Source organism: Oryx dammah, unplaced genomic scaffold, assembly GCF_014754425.2.
Source record: "Oryx dammah isolate SB20612 unplaced genomic scaffold, SCBI_Odam_1.1 HiC_scaffold_16, whole genome shotgun sequence".
NCBI classification, from domain to species: domain Eukaryota; kingdom Metazoa; phylum Chordata; class Mammalia; order Artiodactyla; family Bovidae; genus Oryx; species Oryx dammah.
Window position 1 is genome coordinate 20,403,953 of NW_024070200.1, and position 22,244 is coordinate 20,426,196.

Below are 22,244 nucleotides of genomic sequence, written 5' to 3' on the forward strand. Positions count from 1 at the left end.
TAATGAATGCATAATGTCCTGACCAAAAGAAGTAATGAATCTTTATGTGAAAAAAAAATAGGTGCAATCCAATTTATCTGGTCCATACCCCCACAGACCTGATTAAACAACTGTATGGTAGCTATTATTTTCAAAATAATTACCTCTAAATTCTGTATTTAAAATGTGTAACTTCTCAATGAACTTGAAACACTTCTGTGTCAAAGAGTTGGAAAATTTTTCCTCTTCAATTTCTCATTAACATCAGAAGACACTTTTATTTGTTAAAGACTTGATAAACCCTTCAGCTATATTGGTAGTCTGCCTAAATGTATTTGTGACTTAAAATATCTTGTTTCTATATTCCTGAAAAATATCCTTATGCCAAGTTATTACAAAAATAAGTTTTCCGTTAAATATTAGAGACCTACAACTTGCTGGAAAACAAAGGTATAACAGCATTAAAATAATTTCATATACCACTTGTCTTCTGTACATGCAAAGTTGCCTTTTTTGTTTCTAGTCCTCAGGAATGTTAATTCTGTGTGAGTGAAGTCGCTCACTCGTGTCTGACTGTTTGCAACCCCATGGACTGTAGCCTACCAGGCTCCTCTGTCCATGGGATTTTCCAGGCAATAGTACTGGAGTGGATTGCCATTTCCTTCTCCAGGAGATCTTCCCGACCCAGGGATCGAACCCAGGTCTCCCACGTTGTAGACAGACGCTTTACTGTCTGAGCCACTAGAGTAGTGACCGTAAATACATGCTCAGCCACCAGCCATGGAAAAGTTACCCATTAGTTACAACAATAACTGCCACTTTAGACCTTTACAATTAATAAATCAGTCCCTAGCCTTACCCAGTAAAGATCAAATAGCAAAGAACACGAGTCTTATTACAAGGCTACTTGTGGTTACTGGTTGGAAATCTAAACTCTTCATGGTAGACACTGCTGGCTGCCTACTCAACAGCCCCTCTCCCTTGTCTAACAACCATTTTTGGTAGGAGTGACAATGTGCTCACCAATAATTACATTTCCCAGCCTTCATTCTAAGTAGAAAATATCGTAATTCTGGCAAATAATGTGTAAGTTGAGGACTTCTTGTAATACTTTCCTCCCCTGATATGACATCAAGAAGTGTGATACCTTTTTATCCTCCCTGGAATGTAGATTCAAAGAGATAAAACAACCATATCATGACTAAAAAGATGAGAACTATCCTCTAAGATTGATGAGAGAGAAATCTGGATGTAGCCTAGGATATTTAAGATATTGTTACAGCCAGCTGCTATACCAGCCCTGAACTTCTCAAACCAGAATTAATGAGAGAAAAAAAATTCTTAATTTTTAAAACCTCAGTTAAGTCAAGTTGCAAAAGCAATACTTAACTGTTGGAATCTCATGACTTTCAATCCTACTCTTGGGAACATCTGGTCAAAGAAAGGAAAAAGTTGTACATAAAAGATATTTTCTATATTGGATTAGCACTGAAAACATTAAATATCCAACGAGAGAATGTTTAAATTCTGGTAAAACACAACTTAAGACTACTAGGCTACCATTTAAAACTCAGTTTTTTGAGGGAATTTCCTGGCAGTCCAGTGGTTTGGACTCCTTGCTTTGATTGCTGAGGGTCCGGGGTTCAATCCCTGGTTGGGGAACTAAGATCCCACAAGCCATTGGGTGCGACCCCCCTCCCCCACTGCCAAAACCAACTTTTGGAAGACAACGTGGTAGAAAAGATTAAAATACAAAATTATATCTGCTCCATTTATAACTAGTGGCAAAACTATTGGTTGCCCAATCCACGTTTATTCTCAATCCTCTTTTCCTTTTCCATTTCCCATTAGAAAGATTGGAAAAGCTTACAGTTTCATTTCCCCATTCTTCTTGGAGCTAAAGGTAATGATTTTATACATTCAAGGCCAACAGATGAACACAAGTCTGCTGTGGATTTCTGGAGAAGGTTTTGCTTTTATGAAAAAAGGATCAGATATGGGAGGCTCTGCCTCCTTCCCCAACTTTTCTATCTTGAATACAGACACACTGCTCTGCACTGCAGTGGCCACCTTACTGTGAAGGAAAAACTAAGAGACTTTCAAACTCCTTGGTAAAGTGGAGTCACTGAACGAATGCCAGCTCCTCTAGGTTTCTTGTTATATGAGAAAGATAAATCCCTATTTGAAAAACCATTGCTACTTGGATCTTTTGTCACTTAAAGTATGAAACACTCCTGCCTGATAGAGAAGTGGAAAAATTGTAAATGATAAAAGATGTGGCATAAAAGTTAAAAGAGTTGACCTTTTATCGTATTACAGAAAATGATTTGTAAAGAAAAAATTGCGTTTATGTAAGAAAGCTTTTAAAAATAAAAGTACTGAGCTTAAAGAGAAAACATCAGACTAATTTTGTTGCTAACTATGAATACACATGCCATATAAACTAGATTATCCTAATTCTAATACTAAGGACATTAGTCTGTTGTCTTTTGTTTTGTTAAAGAGTCAAACAAAATTTAGTAACCAAAACATTTTCAATAAAATTTTATATGTGTACATGTAAATAAACAACAAAACAGCACCAAAGACCTCTGTACAATTTCACCATACAGTTTCTGTGTAGGATGCTTCATCAGTAAATCTTTCACTTTTGCTTTAAAAGCATGTGATTACAGAAAACTGCTTATTCATTAAAAACTGGGTAAGATCTTTCACAGATACCTCAGATATTCAAAATAATACAATCTATCTTCTGAAGATCAACCTGAGTTGCACAGGTTAAGTTGAAGACTCTTCACACGGTGCTGAAAATGTGAGGCAATCTGCACTTAACCGGCACTGCACTTCTCAGACTCAGGCTGTCTTCATCACAAGTATCTTCTGTCTCTGAGAGATCAGCTTCATCAGGATGGCTCATCAGCTAAGTCACGCTGATCAAAATACCTGGTGAAAAAAGAATTTGCACAGCGAAGGAAAGCATAAAATGAAAAGGGAACCTATGAACTGGGAGAAAATATTTGCAAACAGTGTGATCCATGAGGGTATAATTTCCAAAATAAAAAAAGCAGCTCATGCAACTCAATAACCAAAAAACCCAATAAAAAAAATGAGCAGAAAACCTATACAGACATTTCCTCAAAGAAGATATACAGCTGGCCAATAGGCATATGAAAAGATGCTCAATATCACTAACTTTTTGAGAAATGCAAATCGAAACTACAATGAGGTATCACCTCATGCCAATCAGAATGGCCATCATCAAATGATGGAAAGGGTATGGAGAAAAGGGAACTCTCCTACACTGTTGGTGGGAATGGAAATTGGTGCAGCCACTATGGAAAAACTACGGAGGTTCCTAAAAAGAATTAAAAATAGAGTTACCATATGATCTAGCAATCCCACTCCTGGGCATATATCTGGAGAAAACGCTAAAAAGGTCTGTGTATACACATATATAAGGAATATTACAAAGCTATAAAAAATAATGAAATAACGCTATTTGCAGCAACATGGATGGACCTAAAGACTATCACACAAGGTGCAGTAGGTCAGACAAAGATAAACACCATATGATGTCACTCTTACGTGGAATCTAAACAATGATACAAATGAACAAAATGATACCAAACAGACACAGACCCACAGGCATAGAAAACAAGTTTATGGTAACTGAAGGAGAAAGGTGAGGGCCAGGGCAGGGGAGAATGAATTAGGAGTTCCCAATAAGCAGATACAAACTACTACATACAAAATAAGCAAGGTCCTACTGTACAGCACAGTGAATATATTCAAAATCTTGTAATAAACTATAATGGGGAAAAAATCTGAAAAAGAATAGAATATGTATATATATAAATATATATTATATATGCATAACTGAACATAACTGAATCACTTTGCCATACACCAGAAACTAATACAACATTGTAAATCAACTATACTTCAATTAAAAAATATAATGTATAGTTAAAAATATTAAATGCAGCATTCAAAAAGATACATCTATATACATATATAAGGAATATTACTCAGCTATAAAAAATAATGTTTTTGTAATAGCAGAAGACCACAAATGACCCAAATATCCATGAATAAAGCGACTGGCTGAATAAATTACAGTACATCTACACGGTGAAAGATTACAAAGCTTTTCTAAAAAAGGAATGAGGGAAATATCTACACTGCCACCATGTGATTCCCAGGATTCAGTAAGTGAAAAAACGAAGCACAGAATGGAAAGATAAGTATGCTATGTTTTGTAAGCATGTGCAGGGTATACATACATTTGCTTATATTTTTCAAAAAGAAACAGTGAATGGGAGGATAAATCAAAAATTAACAATAAAACAGATAACTACAGAAGGGAGAAAAGAGACTACAAAGGATAAAGGTGGATTCTAAAATGCTCCAATACAAATTATAATTTTAACTTTGGAACAATTTAAGCATTTTATGAAATTATAAAACAAGTTTAAGTAAAAATAAAATCACTAACCAGACTCCACTAAATGAATCTTCTCCTATATTAGGTTGGTGGCATAAACCAAACAGGAGAATAATTCCAAGTCATCTTAAACATGATGTTCTGATATATGTAACTAGAAAGATATACCATGGACAAAAAGAACTGCAAAGAATTCTTAAACGGACTTCAACAGTTTTACAACTGGCCATATTGTTAGTATGGTTATTCTGAAACTACCATGTGCATATTGTAAGATAAAGTCAATAATTATGTTAAGAAAAATCAAGTAATCTTAAATTAGAACTGAAATATCAACTTGGAACTATGATTTTATTTTTCTTTCTAAAAAATACATACTTCACAGCTGTTCAGTGAAAAGGCCTAAATACAATGACCAACCCCAAAACACCTAGCTTCCCTAATGTTCAAATTGTAGACTCTAGATACCATTTTCTACTTTGAAAGAGGAACCAGCACTCCCAGGAGAAGAGACTAATTCCGATCTGGAGCCAGAAGTGCCTAAGATATAACTGAGTCATTTTGGCAGAGCAGAAAGTAAGAAAGCTTTTGATAGCTTTCTTTTGATAGACCACTGAGGTTATAGACCAAAAAGCATAGGAACTGATCTGAAGGGCTCCCACTATCCAAAGATAGAACAATTTGAGCATCAAAAAGAATGACTGCTATATCCCTTTACCTGAACGTGAAGATCAACCTCACACCACTCTACCAGAGACAACTGGACACTGTATGCTTCCTGATGTGACACAAGAGCACACAGTTTTGTAAACAAACACACAAACAAACACTATTAGATATAATCAAACCTCTAGACCTACCTACCGGTTTACAGAAAACATGCAGGATAAATGAACCATTAAACACCACCATGCAGTTAGCTGTCAAAACCAAAATACGGGAAATTTTACAAGTAAAGGATCCAGTTTTTTCAACAAATAAATAACAAAGAAAAAAACCAAAAGGGCTGGTGGGGGTACTTAAGAGACATACCAGACAAATGCAACGAGTGCACCCTACTTGGATCCTGGTTTGAACAATTCAAACATAAAAAGTCATTTTTGGGACAATTAGGGAATATGAAACACAACTGGGCATCAGATGATACTGAGTTATCACTAAATTTACTGGAAAGCCCTTTATCAGTCAGATACACTGAAACGGGAGAAATAATATGTCCAATATTTGTTTAAAATATATTAGCAAAACAGATAAATGAAACATCCTGGTGTAGAGTTAGTAACTGGAACCTGGGTGGTAGATTGGTCTGGGGGGGGTATTTTACTATATTTTTATGTGTTTAAAAACCTCTATAATAAGGAGCATAAAAAATAATTATGATTGGTAAAATAATTAAGGTGCCTAACAGTTACTGGGGGGCTTTCCCAGTGGCTCAGTAGTGAAGAATCTGCCTGCAATGCAGAAGACCTGGGTTAGATCCCTGGGTTGGGAACATCCCCTGGAGGAGGGCATGGCAACCCACTCCACAACTGTTACCTAGAGAATCCCACAGACAGAGGAGCTTGGTGGGCTACAGTCTATAGGGTCACAAAGAGTCAGACACAACAGTGAAGCAACTATGCCCGCACAACAGTTATTGGATCCTGTTTGAATGGGATTCTACTCATCTGATAGGGTATTTCTATGAATTAGCAGCTATTGCCTTAAAGCTATCAAAAGAAAACCAACAACAAAAAAACACAGAAGACTTATAACCATGTAAGTTACTTACACTGAAGCTGTTACAATAGAGTCAAGGCCTATGTTATCTGGTTTTCAAACCTGCTATAACCTATAGGTTTTCCTAAGTGAAGTCTATAGCCTCAGAAACTTCTGCCCTACCTTCTAAGGATTAAATGAGTTCCTATTTTGAAGCACTAAGAAAAATGCCTGGCACAAATTGACCAGTAAGTATTAATTATCATTATTAGCATAATTATTATAGATCAAGAAACTACATGCTGAACATGTTTATATTTTGAAAAAGTATATTGCTTGGCAATGGGAAAAATGAACACAGTAGTACTTAATATCCCAGTATTTAAATATATTATAAAGCATTAAAGTTATTAGTGTTGGAATAAAAACACAGACCAATGAACAAAAATAGCAAGTCCAGAAAGAGACCTAAAATAAATATGTGTGTGTATGTATACACATATTCACATTCAAGAATTTAGAATATGAAGACATTTTCATGTAAATTCCAGGTGGAATTTTAATGTAAGAAATGAAATAAAAAAATATACTAAATAACTGAAAATGAACAAAGGACATGAGCAATTGAAAAAGACTGCAATAAAATGAAACATATTCTATCCTTATGGATAACCATACAAAGCAAATAAAATTAATCTGCATCTTTTTATTACTAGAATGGAAATATTTACATCAACTGAAAACGCTCAGTGTTGAATAACAGGAGATGGGCACTCTCACCAACATTTTAGTCGGAACCCAGGGTGGTATGATCTTTCTAGAAGGCAAATGTAATAAATATCTCAGTTTTACAAGTACATGCAAGCCCTTTAATTTATTTCCAGGAATCTCCCCTTAGGCAATAAATAGAGCTATATGTATAAGAATCTTCAATGCAGCATTATTTATAGAGAAACACTAGAAATAAAGGGAATTGTGATACATATAATACTGTTTCCTTATGCCTCAACTTCCTCACTGTAAAATGGAAACAATACTTTCTACCACCATTAATAATGCTATTATAAAGCAAGAAGTCAAGGATTACTTACCTGCTAACCAAGCAGATTAATAAATTCAAAGCAGGAACCCTTTCATCATCTTTGCTATCCTAAAAAGTAAAAAGAAAAAGAAGAAAGCTTGAAATGTAGTCTGTTATCTCCTAATTTTTCCTTCTTTTATTGTGGCCTCGCAGCATATGGGATCTTAGTTCCCTGACCAGAGGTCAAACCCATGCTCCCTGTGAGCCACTGGATTGCCAGCAAAGTCCCAACCACCTGTTATTTTTGAAGGAAGTTTCCTTCCAAGGTGCAAAACATGAACATTTTATTAGATGACAATAATAATCACATGGATATAGAAAATGTCAAAGAAAACAGAGAAACTGTAGAGTTAATGATTCCTTGAGAAACATCTAAGATCTTCTTTTAAAGAAAGCTCCTGAATAGATCCTAGAAAGGAATAAGAGTTGAGGGCTCTAAGGAGGATAACTTGGGAGAGATACTTTTCCTGATTCCAAGTATAAGACTGAAAAAAGCCTGTGTCCTAACTGGATACTAATGGAAAAAACATATATAAACATATTTTAAAGAAAATATTTCAATCAGGGTTCTCAATGATGAAGGAAGTTGTTCCTGAACTATACATTTCCTAAAATTCACTTTAAATATATAGTGAGTAATAAGTTCCATTTTGCTCAGAGTACAGGCCATTTAAATTAGTCTGTGCCATCTCATGGAAGTTTAATGAAACTATTTTGGAGTAGTCAGTGGAGAACAGTTTTATGTTTTGTGCAGGTGAAAGGAGGAATGAAAAAAAAATCAGCTTAGTCTGGCATTGAATTAATTTATATCGTAATGCTGCAGGCATGAGTTAGAGGAAGGGTCTAAATGGAAAAATTCAAAACCATTATTATGCCAGAGACTGTTAGTTGACCACTGTGGCTTCTTGATTCCCCATATTATGTAGCAAATGAAGCTCATTTTCAGATGGATACACTGTCACCCAACTAAAATAAACATTTCCTATAGTTCCTTATGGTCATGTGACCAAATTCTGGCCAATGAGCTGTTTTGGCCAGATGTGCTTGTAAGACGCTCTGGGAAGGCTCTTTAGAGGGGAGAACCTTCTCTTCTTCCCAGCTTTCTTTAGTGAAACATATTGGCGGAACCTGGATTATGAAGTGAGCTTGGGGAGGGAAACCACAAGTGGCAGAACTCGAAGGCCTGGGTTACTGCCACCTTAGATCTAATCTGCCTACCTTCATACTTCCTTTGTCTGAGAAAAACACTTCCATTTTATTTAAGATAATGTTATTTTGGACTCTTCTACTACATGGCTAAATCTAATCTTGACTAACAACATAGTCCACCTTTTGTTACTTCACTGAAATCGTTCTTTACCACCACAGAAGCTGCTGAGTGCTTCTGATGTGGAATAGTGAGTCTGAACTTACCACCAGAAGCCTCACTTCAGAGCACCTTCTTGCAAGCTGCCGAATCAGTGAATGAGCCTCCGGTAATAAAGGTTTTTCAAGACAAGCCAATAAAGCATAAAGCCATCTTCCCTATACAGGATTTAAGAAAGTAATAAGTAGGCAAACTACACCATAAGTTTAATTTATAATCACTTAGCTGTACCTCAGAAAGGCCATTATCAAGTTATATTCCACCAGCAGTACGCATGACCGAGTTTATTTGGAGTAACACATCACTCCAGGGACTACTCAAGAGTATTAGAACAAAGTTTAAATAGCAATTTGTGCAACACACTAAGTTAGCTTCCTTAAGCAACCCCAAGTCAATGGCTTTTTTTCCCATTTAAAAAAAAAATGGTTTCGCTCTATTCAAGCTTTATTTCAATGACTTTTTCTTGAACAAAAAGATTCACACCCAGGTTTCTTTCACAAAGAGTGAGTGGGATTCTCTTCTATGTGAAAAGAGCAAGTATACATTTAAATTTGACCAGAAGCTTCTGGATGGCAAAGATTATATCTTGTGTTTTGACTGGGAGCCTTGAAGCTTCAGATACACTTTTTTTGCAAATATCCTCAATGGTGAAAAATACTTGTTTTAAAAATCAAATCTAACTGCAAAGGATGATAAAATTTCTTATTAGGGGATTAAGTGGGCAATTCATTTACATAACATCTATCAAATTTACCCGATTTTGAAGGTGAAAAATTTTGAAGCTGTGAGTGTAAAGCAATACAACAGAAGGGCAGTACAGTAGAGTTGGTCAGAGTATAGCCAAACTGCCCCAGCATGAGTCTCAGTTCTGCCAGTTATAATCTGTGTGCCCTCAGGCCAGTTACTGAATCCCTATGTGCTCCAGTTTCCTCATCTGTAAAATGGAAATAACAGCTCATAGGTTATTCAAGGATTCGAGGAGTTATTATACATAAAATCCTTAGAATGAAGCCCGGCACATATATTTGCTATTATTCCTATTTCTGATATTCTTTCATGGACTGGATTTCAAAGCCATTTTAGAAAATGCATTTCAAACTTCTCTAAGCCAGGACTATTTGAAATAGGGTCTGCAGACTGGTAGCCATTCTGTTTGTTACTGATCTGTGAAAAGATAAGCAGCTTCTCCCAGGATATAAACCAACTATTTGGTTGATGTTTTTTCTCCCCAATGCAAGATTCTCAATGAAGGAAGTACTATGTTGATTAACATTCTATTTTAAGTTCCTCATTTTACTGCAAACAAGCATTGTCTGCATTATACATATAGATGAATAACACATACATATATATAAATAATACAGAACCATAGCTTACATATAAGGTAAGTATATATAATTTTGTCTGCATTATGAAAAGAAAAAGATGCAGTACTACCAATTCCGGAGTAAAGTCTCTTTCCCCAAACCAATTATTCAGATATTCCAAGACACTAGTTACTGTTGCCTAAAAAAAGGGGGAGGGGGAAGAGATGGAAGAACAGTATTAATAATAAAACACTGACAAGTTCAAGCTGAGTTACATTAAGTTCAATGCTGAGTCACATTAAGTTCAGTGAGAAAACAACTCTGCTTAAAATGGACTTCTTTAGACTTAGAGAGAAACCTTTGACTCTATTTAGTAATTTGATTAGATGGAACACTCAGTGAGATAAGGCTTTTTTGACAAATATTTTTATATATTTTCAATTATCAACACGGTTTAAATCCTAGGGTTTAGTGAGTTACTACTAATTTAGTTCAGAACTATTTCTTTTTATATTCCACACTCTCTTTAAAAAAAGTGCATAAATTCAGCTTATTTTCATTAAATCAAAGTACAAACCTAAATACAAAGTTAGCTAGAGAAAGATTAATTTTAAAGCTATATAGATATAATCTACCAAATTCTCTAGCTTATTCTAGTATAGATGCTGCTGCTGCTGTTGCTAAGTCACTTCAGTTGTGTCCGACTCTGTGCAACCCCATAGATGGCAGCCCACCAGGCTCCCCCGTCCCTGGGATTCTCCAGGCAAGAACACTGGAGTGGGTTGCCATTTCCTTCTTCAATGCATGAAAGTGAAAAGTGAAAGTGAAGTCGCTCAGTTGTCTCCGACTCTTAGCGACCCCATGGACTGCAGCCCACCAGGCTCTTCCGTCCATGGGATTTTCCACGCCAGAGTACTGGAGTGGGGTGCCATTGCCTTCTCTGTAATATAGATGGGACACTTACAAAAGTCATTCTCATTGAATTTAGTATAATTATTAGAGTATCTTAATGTAAATGATCAAGTAAGTGAAACTGTAGGCCAGTATATTATTTACAACAGAGTATGACTTGTTAAAAAAATTTATCTTCCAAGAGTATCCAATATATGTGAATACAAAACAATCAAAGTTTTATTTGCTCTTTAAGTGGGCAACAGAGTTCCTAGTGCTGAGAGACCGAACAACTAAAATTCATATTGCTTCCCTTTTGACCCAAGAAATTCAAATTTCATTCTTAATGAAGTGTGCCCAACATCTGGAACTAGAAATAGCAATCTAACCTTAGTATTTTTTTCAAACCCCATAATCTAAGACTTATAACTGGAACATAAACGTATGAATAGTTTAGCACCATGATAAAGAGCATGAGTTCTGAAGTGAGATCAACTTGGGACTGAATTCCAGTGCTGCCATTAAAACTTGCTAATAAACCACCTACAAGTGACTTAATCGCCAACCATTTCCTCATTTATTAAAAAAAAAGTATATTAATAATAATTTCCCATATAAGGTTGTAGTGAGGATTAAATAAGAATTTTAAAGAGTTTAGGACAGGGTCTTACATACTGTAAACATTAAATAAATGTATTCAAATATCTTAACACACACTGCAAACAGAAGAATGCATATATTCTTATTATTATTAGATATATTTTACCTGATTCATTCTGCTAACAATACTAAGCAAGGGAGGAAAACCAATCTGAAAGAAAAATGAGACTGAAGTTTACTAAGTGGTATTACAAAGCGGGGTGGAGGGAGGGCTTCATTTTTTTTTTAATTGGTGAATTTCTCAACATGCTATTTTATGAAAACAAAAAAATAGATAAAATTCCTTCATTATATATTACAATAAAACATTCCATGAACTATTATGCTAATAATGCCCAAGAAAACAATGTCTTGACATTTGAATACATAAATGTAAAAATATAGACTGATTTGAGTAATAAAGATATTAAAATAAAGCATGTAATAAAAAACAGTATGATATTAATAAGTTGTGCATACTCTCTCAAAAATCTTTAGCTAAGGAAACATACTGGGGAAGTAAGGGTACTTGAATGAGTTCTTTCAAACCTAATCTGCTTTCAATAAAAAAAGTTATTTTGGACTTTAATGTTGGGAGCTTTGATTATGAAAACAGTACTGACTTACGAGAAACTTAAGTGGACATGCATTAAAGTGTATTTTGCAACAACAAACTGAATAAATATATATTCTTTGCCAAATTAAAAAATTTTGAAAAGTTAACATACATTAGGGATATAATCCAATAGAAGAAATGCTGTATAAGAAACAGCATCAAATTAGCTCTCAGAGATCTGAATCTGTCTACACTCCCACCACCACGCATTAAGACTGCCTGTTTTCCCAGCCCTTACTAACAGTGTGTCAAACTTGTTTTACCAATGTTAACTGAAAAATGCCAGCTCAGTGGAGATGTAAGTAATGTTTTTATTTTAAGAGAGTTTGGGCATCTTCTCATATAAGGACAATTTGCATTTCCTTCCTGTGAAATGTCTCTTTACATCTTTTGCTTGTTTTTGTTTTTTAAATTGAGGTCTTGGTCTTTTTTAGTGATTTTCGGAGCTTTTACACTTAGGGGATAAACTAATTTTAAATGAGAAAAACAAAACGTGGCACCAAAGAGAAAACAATAAATACCTATTCAACGGAACAGACAACATGGTATAGGGAGTTACCAGTAATGCAGATGTATGAACATCTGCAAGCTTGGGGGCAGGTGAATCCTGAAGGACAAGAAGCAGCTGGCCACATACTTTATTATTAAAGTCATATGAAATATAAATAATCTTTATATTTATAAAATATAAATTTAATATAGCCTCAACATTTCACCACCAGAATATGCAATTTATTAAGCATTTTTAAGCACCTGAGTCATGTTTTCCTTTGTTTCTCTGACTACTCAGAACTCACTGTTTGACCCTTGCCTAATCATTAAAAAAAAAAAAAAGTCCTATCTAGCTCAAAAAATTATTAAACAGCTAAAGCACACACTGTTTTAGAAAATAGGCTGTTATACATCAGTCATATATTAGTTGCTTTTAAAATTTTTTTTACAACCTTGGAAAACAAAAAAGCTCTTATGCTTCTATGTTTAGCAAATGGGCTTACAAAAATAGTCAGGAGACTGGATTTGGCCTAAACTATATTCTGCTAAGTCTCCATACTAAATCTTGCACCAAAACTATGACCTGTTTTTTGTTTGTTTAGTCACAGTATCACTTACTTGTACATAATCGATTCCAGGACTTTCACTTGCAGCTGGTCCAATAGCCCCTTCAGCACATAACCTTTCACCTAGACAAAATTTTTTCCAGCCTTCTTCATCTTCAGATTTTGGCTAAAAGAAAAAAAAAAAAAAGAATTTACTTATGTATTTTCTTTAATGCTGAACAATGAAAAAACAAGTGAGGATTCCTTCATATTCCCACCACCTCATACAAACATCCAGTGCTTGTAATGGAGTGAACTGTGTCCCCTCAAAATTTGTGTGTTGAAACCCTCACCTCCAGCACGTGCTGGTTAGGAGACTCCTAATCCAATCTGACTGACATTCTTGTGGGAAAGAGGAAATTCGGATAAAAAGACATTAGGAATGTGTATGCACACAGAAGGCCACGTGGGGACCCAGCTAGAAGATGGCCATCTGCAAGCCAGAGAGTGGCCTTGAGAGAAACCTGCTGACACCTCGATCTTAACCCTTTAACCCACAAAGCTGTGAGAAAATACCTTACTGTTTGGTAAGCCGCTCCATCTGTGGTGGTTTGTTATAGCAGTCCTAGCAAACCAGTACAGGACCCAGGTGGTCACACCATATGTGGGACATTTTTAGTCTGGATCATACTTTAATGAACACTAACAAGCAAGTACGTGCTCAAAAGAGGGTGATAAAGACGTAAAATTGATATAAAAAAAACACTAAGAATGCTTACAAGAATGAAGCCTATTTATCCCAAGGAAGGAGACATAATTACATACTTCACATAAAAGGAGACATAATTACATACTTCACAATCAAAGAGGGAATAGATTTATTCTACATTGTCAGATGAAAAAAGCATGACCTTTCAGCTCAACCTTAACAGAACCTAAAATTTTTTATTTATTTAGTTGATTTATAATATTGAGTTAGTTTCAGGCGTAGAGCAAAGAGATTCAGTTAATAGAACAATTTTTATTTGGGCACATCACCTCACAAATCATTTTACATACATATGAAGTTTTCCCCCCGAGGATAAAGAGCTTTCATTAGATCCTCAGAAGGAGAACAAAACCCCTAAAAGGTAAAAAAGCCTACTGTCCTGGAACAATGTTTTCCCATTACTCCATTAGGTCAGAGACTGTTTCTGCTTCAGGTAGCACTGAAAATCCTAATTATTACATATGGTTGGTTTTTTAACAAATGATTAGATCAATCAATCAATCAATGTTCATATTTACATAGTTGCCTTCAGAGGCTGCTTTAAAAATTCTTCATTTTATTATTTACATGTTTCACATCTGCCATGATGAATACATATGTTACTGCTATGTAATATTCCACTGTTTTGATGAAGGATCTTCATTTATTAAATCAATTAATTATGTTGTCATTTCTCTTTTGACAAAATTACATCATCATCCTGTTACTGGTGCAGCTTCTTTTTGAATTATATAGGTACCCAAAAGTCCTTACCTTAAGCAGGGCAAAAATGTATCTACCTACCTACTGCCCTCTTCCTCTTCTTACCAGGAGACCTCACCGGACAGTGAAAGGCTTTTGAATCAGACAAAGTTTGGTCTCTATCTCAGCTATACTTTGTATGAGTTAAATGATCTTGGGCAAGTGATGTTAGTGTCTTTCACACTTTTCCTAGGGCAGAGCTTCCAACAAGTATACAGAAGCATATAGAAAGGTTATACTGAATCTCTCAGATTTCAGCTGGCAGCCTTAGGCCATGAGAACAGCTTCCTCCATTTACCCCAAAGTGACATCATTTAAAAGATGTTAGGAAGCACTGCCTAGAAGCTTCTAAAATCTGAAAGCTAGGGGGAATTTCCTGGTGGGCCAATGGTTAGGACTCTGTGCTTACACTGCATGGGTTTGATCCCTGGTCAGGGAACCAAGATCCCACGGAGAGCACAGCATGGCCAAAAGAACCCCCTGAAATCTACGAACCACCTGAAACAATGAGCAAAATGGTATGAATAGGTGTGTTTCCCCCTCTCTGAAAATAAACAGCTTTCCTTCGATTCTCCAGAAGAATATGAGACTCCCTAAGAGGTTAAAGAGGTTCCCTGGTTGCTCAGTGGTAAAGAACTGGCCTGCCAATGCAGGAGTCTCGGCTTCAATCCCTGGGTTGGAAAGATCCCCTGGAGAAGGAAATGGCAACCCACTCCAGTATTCTTCCCTGGGAAATCCCATGGACAGAGGAGTCTGGTGGGCTACAGGCCATAGGGTTGCAAAGAGTCAGACAGGATTGAGTGACAAACACTTTCACTTTTTCAATGGAGATACAGACATTGGGTACAGACTTGTGGACACAGCGTGAGAAACAGAAGGTGGGAAGAATTGGGAGAGCAGCAAGGAACATATAAATTACCATGTAAAATAGATAGCCAGTAGAAATTTGCTGGATGAGACAAGGAGCTCCAATCAGGTGCTCTGTGACAACCTAGAGGGGCTGGATGGGGTGGGAGGTGCGAATGAGGTTCAAGAGGGCGGGGACATACGTAGACCATTCATGCTGATGTAGGGCAGAAACCAACACAATACTGTAAAACAGTTATCTTCCAATTACAAATTTTAAAAAATTAGTCTAAGCTGATAAAACATCAAATAGTACTTTCCAGTAAGCATGACAAACTTTACTAAAAAGTCAGTCACTGGTACTGGCACCATCACCTCATCAGGAAAATCCAAGGAGCCTTTATTCAATCTTTTTGTAAATACTGAAAATGTATTTACTTTCTTGAAAACCAAATGTCTAGAAGAACCTTTACAGACTTGTAGAGACTGATCCAAAGTCTCTCAAGATGTGGATTAAGGGTGTCATAAACATAACTTGCATTACTTATTCTATCCTTTCCAGGTGAAAAGACAATGGAACTGTTACTATTAATAGTAGATGGGAGAGAACGAAAATAATATGGATTAAACAAGAGAATCTTTAGGAACTGGAAGTAAATACGGAGTATTTCAAATAGCTGTAACAGTTACAATCAATAGTTATAATAGTTACGATCTAAAGAGAGAAACTTACATACCATGGTCACATTACTATCCAACTGTTGTGATTTCCAGTGACTTCTATGTCTGTTCACACTCTAAAGGAAGAGAAATCAGACAAATGATCTTCATAGAATGAATAACTCAAAAGAAATCAATTGCTGCACAACATTCTAACAATCTTAAAGCCTGGAAAATGTTTCAAATTGTACCATGTCAAGTGATTATAATAATTTGGTAATTGATTCATGAATATTCTTATCATTACATATTTAGCAACCCCAATTTTTCCAACTACAGTCTAAGAACAGAAATAAATCTGAAGAAAGGCTTTAATTTGATTAAATGATTAAAGTACAGCTACCTGCCGAACAGTTGAAAATTGTGCCACTTGTTGCTGTTGCCACTGAAGAGTGGGGGAGTATCCTTCTGGGGCAGGCTGGCATCCTGAAAGCTAGAGATCAGTTCATAAATTTTAGAATCAATGTTAAGTGTTACCACTAGAATCTCAAGCCTCTGCAAAGTAAAAGCAGAATCAAGAGGAAAAATGAGTAATAAAGCAAGTAAGACTACACAAGAAAGGAAGTACTTTTTGCAGATGTAAAAAAGGATGCAATTCATTTATGTCTGAGTTTAAAACATCAAGAAAAGATCCTTATATAGTTGCTTTAGTAAAAGCAATCTGGAACAGTTTATAGTTGGAGTTTCTACAAAATCCAAATATGAGACCTAAAGATATAACCCAGTACTACCTTTCTATAATAGCAAAACTATTTGAAGCAAAAAGACATAATGCAAATAAAACATTCTGGTATGAGAAGAATGCAAATAATTAAAAGCATCTGACTTTACAAGGGCTACTTCTGTTTCTTAAAACAGCACATAGGTCACAACTGATCACATATTGCCTTGAAATAAAACTGAGTATGGTAACATTTCAAAAGTCAGGTATACAAGATATCATGTCATCAACTAAAAATTTCTGTAAAGGAATTATATGAAACATTATAGTGTCTGAGTTAAAATCTCCTGATAATAAACATCAGCTAAACAAATTACTTAGAACACAAAAGGAAAAGGAACTGTGGTAATTTAAAAACTGCTGCTCTCCTTCCACCATAGGTTAAACGCATCAAGTGGACCTTCTGTGGCTACTCCATCCAGACTAGTTCTCCCTGTTACTTACTGGTCATTATATGTTAACTTTCTTCACAGCAGTAGAAATAATATATAACTTTGTTTTTTTAATGTCTTCCTCAGGAGAAAGGGCAAATTCTACAAGGGTAGGGACTCTCTGTCTCATCCTCTGTTGTATTCCCAGTGCCTGGCACATACAGCTGCTTAGTTAAAAAATGTGCTGGATAAATAAATGAATGAAAAGGTTCACAGTGGGCAAGTAGGTAGAAAAGTGTGATACTTGGGTTTCTATTTTTAAAAAACAAAACCTAGTCAAATTCAAAACAAACAAACTACTCTAAGTAAGATTAAACGCCAGCACAATAATAATTGTGAACTGGTAAAAGGTACCTTAAAAATAAAGGCTAGCATAAATAACCTATTTAAAGACTCCGTGAAGATCGGATCATGCTCCTAAAGTGTTATGAGCTCCAGGAATGTCAGGGTTACTGAAAGCCTCTCTGGAGGTAGTAAACGCCAGCTGTCCTTTTGGGGGAAAAAGTACAAGCAATTGTCTAACTGAACATACAGCAATCACATCTTACATTTTAACTGATCCTGTCCGATACTTTCTGACACTATAGGGTGAGCCTCCGTCTTTTAATTTGCAGGGAGGAAAAAAAAAAATCCCCTGATGCGTAATAACACTCACAGAAATATTCACACTTTGCTTCCTTTTCAACTTCTTTGGGTCAATCTGAGCTACCACAACATCTGGACATTGAGCTGCTTCGATCCTACAAACAAGTAATAAATGCAAAAAAACGTGATTACTATTGTTCACGTGTAGTATAACAAGCGATCCAACTTCTACAGTTCAACATAAAATTACAAACTTCAGAATTGCAATGGAAGCTCTAAACAATTTCTGAAATTATCTGGACTGAAAGCAATCTAAGAGCATGTATCTTGTCACGAGTAATCAGGTTTAATAAAATGAAGTTCACAGAAACTCGCTCACACAAAGATGTAATCAAGGGATTGTTCTGACCGAGTATGGGGACAGAACAGAAGTGGGGCTTTATCGCACTTTGGGGTCGAGTTGGGGTACGGGCGCTGTGCCCAAGGGCGTAAGGACAACCGGCCCACCCGCACAGGGTCCGACACTCACTGGACCCGCCTCAGGTATTCCTGGGGAGTCCTCGGAGGTACGCTGGGATCGAAACTTTCCGTCAAGTCGCAGGGCTCCACCGGCAAAAGCCGTGGCATCAACTCCTCTACCGCGGACTCCGCAGGTGCCCACGCCATAGTTTTCAATGAAGAGCGTCCCACCCAGCGCATGCGCCAGAGCTGGGGTCACAACGCAGGCGCACGTAGAGGCGCGTTAGGCGCGGAGTTGAGCAAGAGGCCGGGCTTAGGGGGCGTAACTGCGCATGAGCAAACCTGAAGCTTGTCCCAGAGTTTAAGGGTCCGGTGCTATAATGAAGACTGCGAAGTTAGTTCCTTGTAGAAGTGGTTCTGAAGTTTTTCTGGGTTTTATTCTTATACCTTTCTAAGACTGAGGGTTATTAACTTTTATGCATCGTTAGTACTGAGGGAACTGTAAGTACTTTTTAGGTTAATGAGCAGTTACTGTAACGATCATTTCTTGAGCTTTAAATTCACATCACCTGCATTTCCTCATTTAATTTTTACTGTCTTTTAAAGTAAGTGGTATTATGAAAAGTTTGTGCGGACGGAAATCGACTGAAAGAGGGGTTAAGGACAATTGTAACTTTCTTCTAAGGAAGACCTATTGGAAAAGACCCTGCCGCTGGGAAGGATTGATAGCAGGAGGAGACGGGAGTGACAGATGATGAGATGGTTGGATGGCATCACCAACTCCAGGGACATGAATTTCAGCAAACTCTGGGCGATGGTGAAGGATAGGGAAGCCTGGCGTGTTTCAGTCTATGGGATCGCAGTGTCAGACACCACTGAACAAGAACAACAAAAGAGAAGAGCCGATTCCAACCCAGATTTATCTGATGCCAAATGAATGTAAAATTAGTTTCCCAGAGGAATTTTTTTTACTTGGCTGTGCCAAAGATCAGTTTATATTTATCCAAAATTATCTAGTAATAATAGAGTTCAGTTCAGTCGCTCAGTCGTGTCCGACTCTTTGGGACCCCATGAATCATAGCACGCCAGGCCTTCCTGTCCATCATCACCAACTCCCGGAATTCACTCAGACTCACGTCCATCGAGTCCGTGATGCCATCCAGCCATCTCATCCTCTGTCGTCCCCTTCTCTCCTCCTGTCCCCAATCCCTCCCAGCATCAGAGTCTTTTCCAATGAGTCAACTCTTCGCATGAGGTGGCCAAAGTACTGGAGTTTCAGCTTTAGCATCATTCCTTCCAAAGAAATCCCAGGGCTGATCTCCTTCAGAATGGACTGGTTGGATCTCCTTGCAGTCCAAGGGACTCTCAAGAGTCTTCTCCAACACCACAGTTCAAACGCATCAATTCTTTGGCGCTCAGCCTTCTTCACAGTCCAACTCTCACATCCATACGTGAACACAGGAAAAACCATAGTCTTGACTAGACGGACCTTAGTCGGCATGTCTTAGTAATGTCTCTGCTTTTGAATATGCTATCTAGGTTAGTCATAACTTTTCGTCCAAGGAGTAAGTGTCTTTTAATTTCATGGCTGCAGGAACTATCTGCAGTGATTTTGGAGCCACCCAAAATAAAGTCTGACACTGTTTCCACTGTTTCCCCATCTATTTCCCATGAAGTGATGGGACCAGATGCCATGATCTTTGTTTTCCGACTGTTGAGCTTTAAGCCAACTTTTTCACTCTTCTCTTTCACTTTCATCAAGAGGCTTTTTAGTTTCTCTTCACTTTCTGCCATAAGAGTGGTGTCATCTGCATATCTGAGGTTATTGATATTTCTCCCAGCAATCTTGATTCCAGCTTGTGTTTCTTCTAGCCCAGCATTTCTCATGATGTACTCTGCATAGAAGTTAAATAAGCAGGGTGACAATATACAGCCTTGACGTACTCCTTTTCCTATTTGGAACCAGTCTGTTGTTCCATGTCCAGTTCTAACTGTTGCTTCCTGACCTGCATATAGGTTTCTCAAGAGGCAGGTCAGGTGGTCTGGTATTCCCATCTCTTTCAGAATTTTCCACACTTTATTGTGATCCACACAGTCAAAGGCTTTGGCATAGTCAATAAAGCAGAAACAGATGTTTTTCTGGAACTCTCTTGCTTTTTCCATGATCCAGTGGATGTTGGCAATTTGATCTCTGGTTCCTCTGCCTTTTCTAAAGCCAGCTTGAACATCAGAAAGTTCACGGTTCACGTATTGCTGAAGCCTGGCTTGGAGAATTTTGAGCATTACTTTACTAGCATGTGAGATGAGTGCAACTGTGCCATAGTTTGAGCATTCTTTGGCATTGCCTTTCTTTGGGATTGGAATGAAAACTGACCTTTTCCAGTCCTGTGGCCACTGCTGAGTTTTCCAAATGTGCTGGCATGTTGAGTGCAGCACTTTCACAGCATCATCTTTCAGGATTTGAAGTAGCTCAACAGGAATTCCATCACCTCCACTAGCTTTGTTCGTAGTGATGCTTTCTAAGGTCCACTTGACTTCACATTCCAGGATGTCTGGCTCTAGATTAGTGATCACACCATCGTGATTATCTGGGTTGTGAAGATCTTTTTTGTACAGTACTTATGTGTATTCTTGCCACCTCTTCTTAATATATTCTGCTTCTGTTAGGTCCAGACCATTTCTGTCCTTTATTGAGCCCATCTTTGCATGAAATGTTCCCTTGGTATCTCTAATTTTCTTGAAGAGATCTCTAGTCTTTCCCATTCTGTTGTTTTCCTCTATTTCTTTGCACTGATTGCTGAAGAAGTCTTTCTTATCTCTTCTTGCTATTCTTTGGAACTTTGCATTCAGATGTTTATATCTTTCCTTTCCTCCTTTGCTTTTCACTTCTCTTCTTTTCACAGCTATTTGTAAGGCCTCCCTAGACAGCCATTTTGCTTTTTTGCATTTCTTTTCTATGGGGATGATCTTGATCCCTGTCTCCTGTACAATGTCATGAACCTCATTCCGTAGTTCATCAGGTACTCTATCTATCAGATCTAGGCCTTTAAATCTATTTCTCACTTCCACTGTATAAGGGATTTGATTGAGGTCATACCTGAATGGTCTAGCGGTTTTCCCTACTTTCTTCAATTTAAGTCTGAGATTGGTAATAAGGAGTTCATGATCTGAGCCACAGTCAGCTCCTGGTCTTGTTTTTGTTGACTGTATAATAGAGTAGCCATCCCTTTTTCTTTTTAAGAGAGATTTCTTAAATAGTGCAAAGAACAAAGTTAATGCCAACACCCAGAAGTTATCATTATTAATCTCAGGGGCAATCTTGTGAAGAGGTCCTATTATTTCCACTTTACAAGTGAGTAAACAAGGCAGAAATGGATTAAGTTACCTTATGCTAGGTCACAACTTGCAAGAAACAATGAAAGTACTATGTCTCGGTCTTTTCTAAACAAGCTCCGAGTGAATACAATTGTTTTCTAAGGTCTGTTTAATTTCAGGCTTTTTTTGTTTGTTTGTTCTTAAATCAGTCTTTAGATTGAACGCAATTAATTTTAAAACCAGAATGTAACTTTCTAAACTGGAGATAAAGTAAGGACAATCTTTCGGTTAAGCACTTAAGAATTTGTGCTTATAAATACTAACTAAACAATTGGGAGACATGGAAAGAAACTGCCTGGCTGCAAACTAAAAAGTTATTTGGTTAAAAAATCTTGCTGGTTTTAGAAGAAACAAACTTATAAGAGATGCGGAGAAACACTCCTGTCACCGAACATTTTGGTGATGATGAAGAATAAATTAGAAATCATAATGTGTCATTTCTGGATTTTCTTACACATACTTTTTTCTTTGGAAACTAGCTTATTAGCAATTTCCCTCCATTTTTCTGTAGAAAAGAACCTACTAGATCAACCACAAGG

At 36.9% G+C, this 22,244-nt stretch overlaps 1 protein-coding gene across 1 annotated transcript; it reads right to left on the reverse strand.

The window, feature by feature from the left end:
- Window positions 1–230: 230 nt before the first annotated feature.
- On the reverse strand, window positions 231–18,609 carry GEMIN2 (gem nuclear organelle associated protein 2). Its single transcript, XM_040256725.1, has 10 exons — window positions 18,401–18,609; window positions 17,942–18,026; window positions 16,478–16,567; window positions 16,152–16,211; window positions 13,132–13,245; window positions 11,533–11,577; window positions 10,006–10,074; window positions 8,616–8,726; window positions 7,213–7,271; window positions 231–2,922 (listed from the first exon to the last, which is right to left on the reverse strand). Exons 1-10 carry the CDS (start codon window positions 18,568–18,570, stop codon window positions 2,883–2,885), a joined length of 843 nt encoding a protein of 280 aa, XP_040112659.1. The 5' UTR covers window positions 18,571–18,609; the 3' UTR covers window positions 231–2,882.
- Between the last annotated feature and the right edge of the window lie 3,635 nt (window positions 18,610–22,244).

Coding starts and splice junctions, on each gene's coding strand:
- GEMIN2 (XM_040256725.1), bottom strand. CDS start 18,570: ATGCGCTGGGTGGGACGCTCTTCATTGAAAACTATGGCGTGGGCACCT. Junction 16,212..16,477: donor AATTTTCAACTGTTCGGCAG/GTAGCTGTACTT, acceptor CTCTTCCTTTAG/AGTGTGAACAGACATAGAAG. Junction 10,075..11,532: donor TTGTTAGCAGAATGAATCAG/GTAAAATATATC, acceptor CCCTTTTTTTAG/GCAACAGTAACTAGTGTCTT.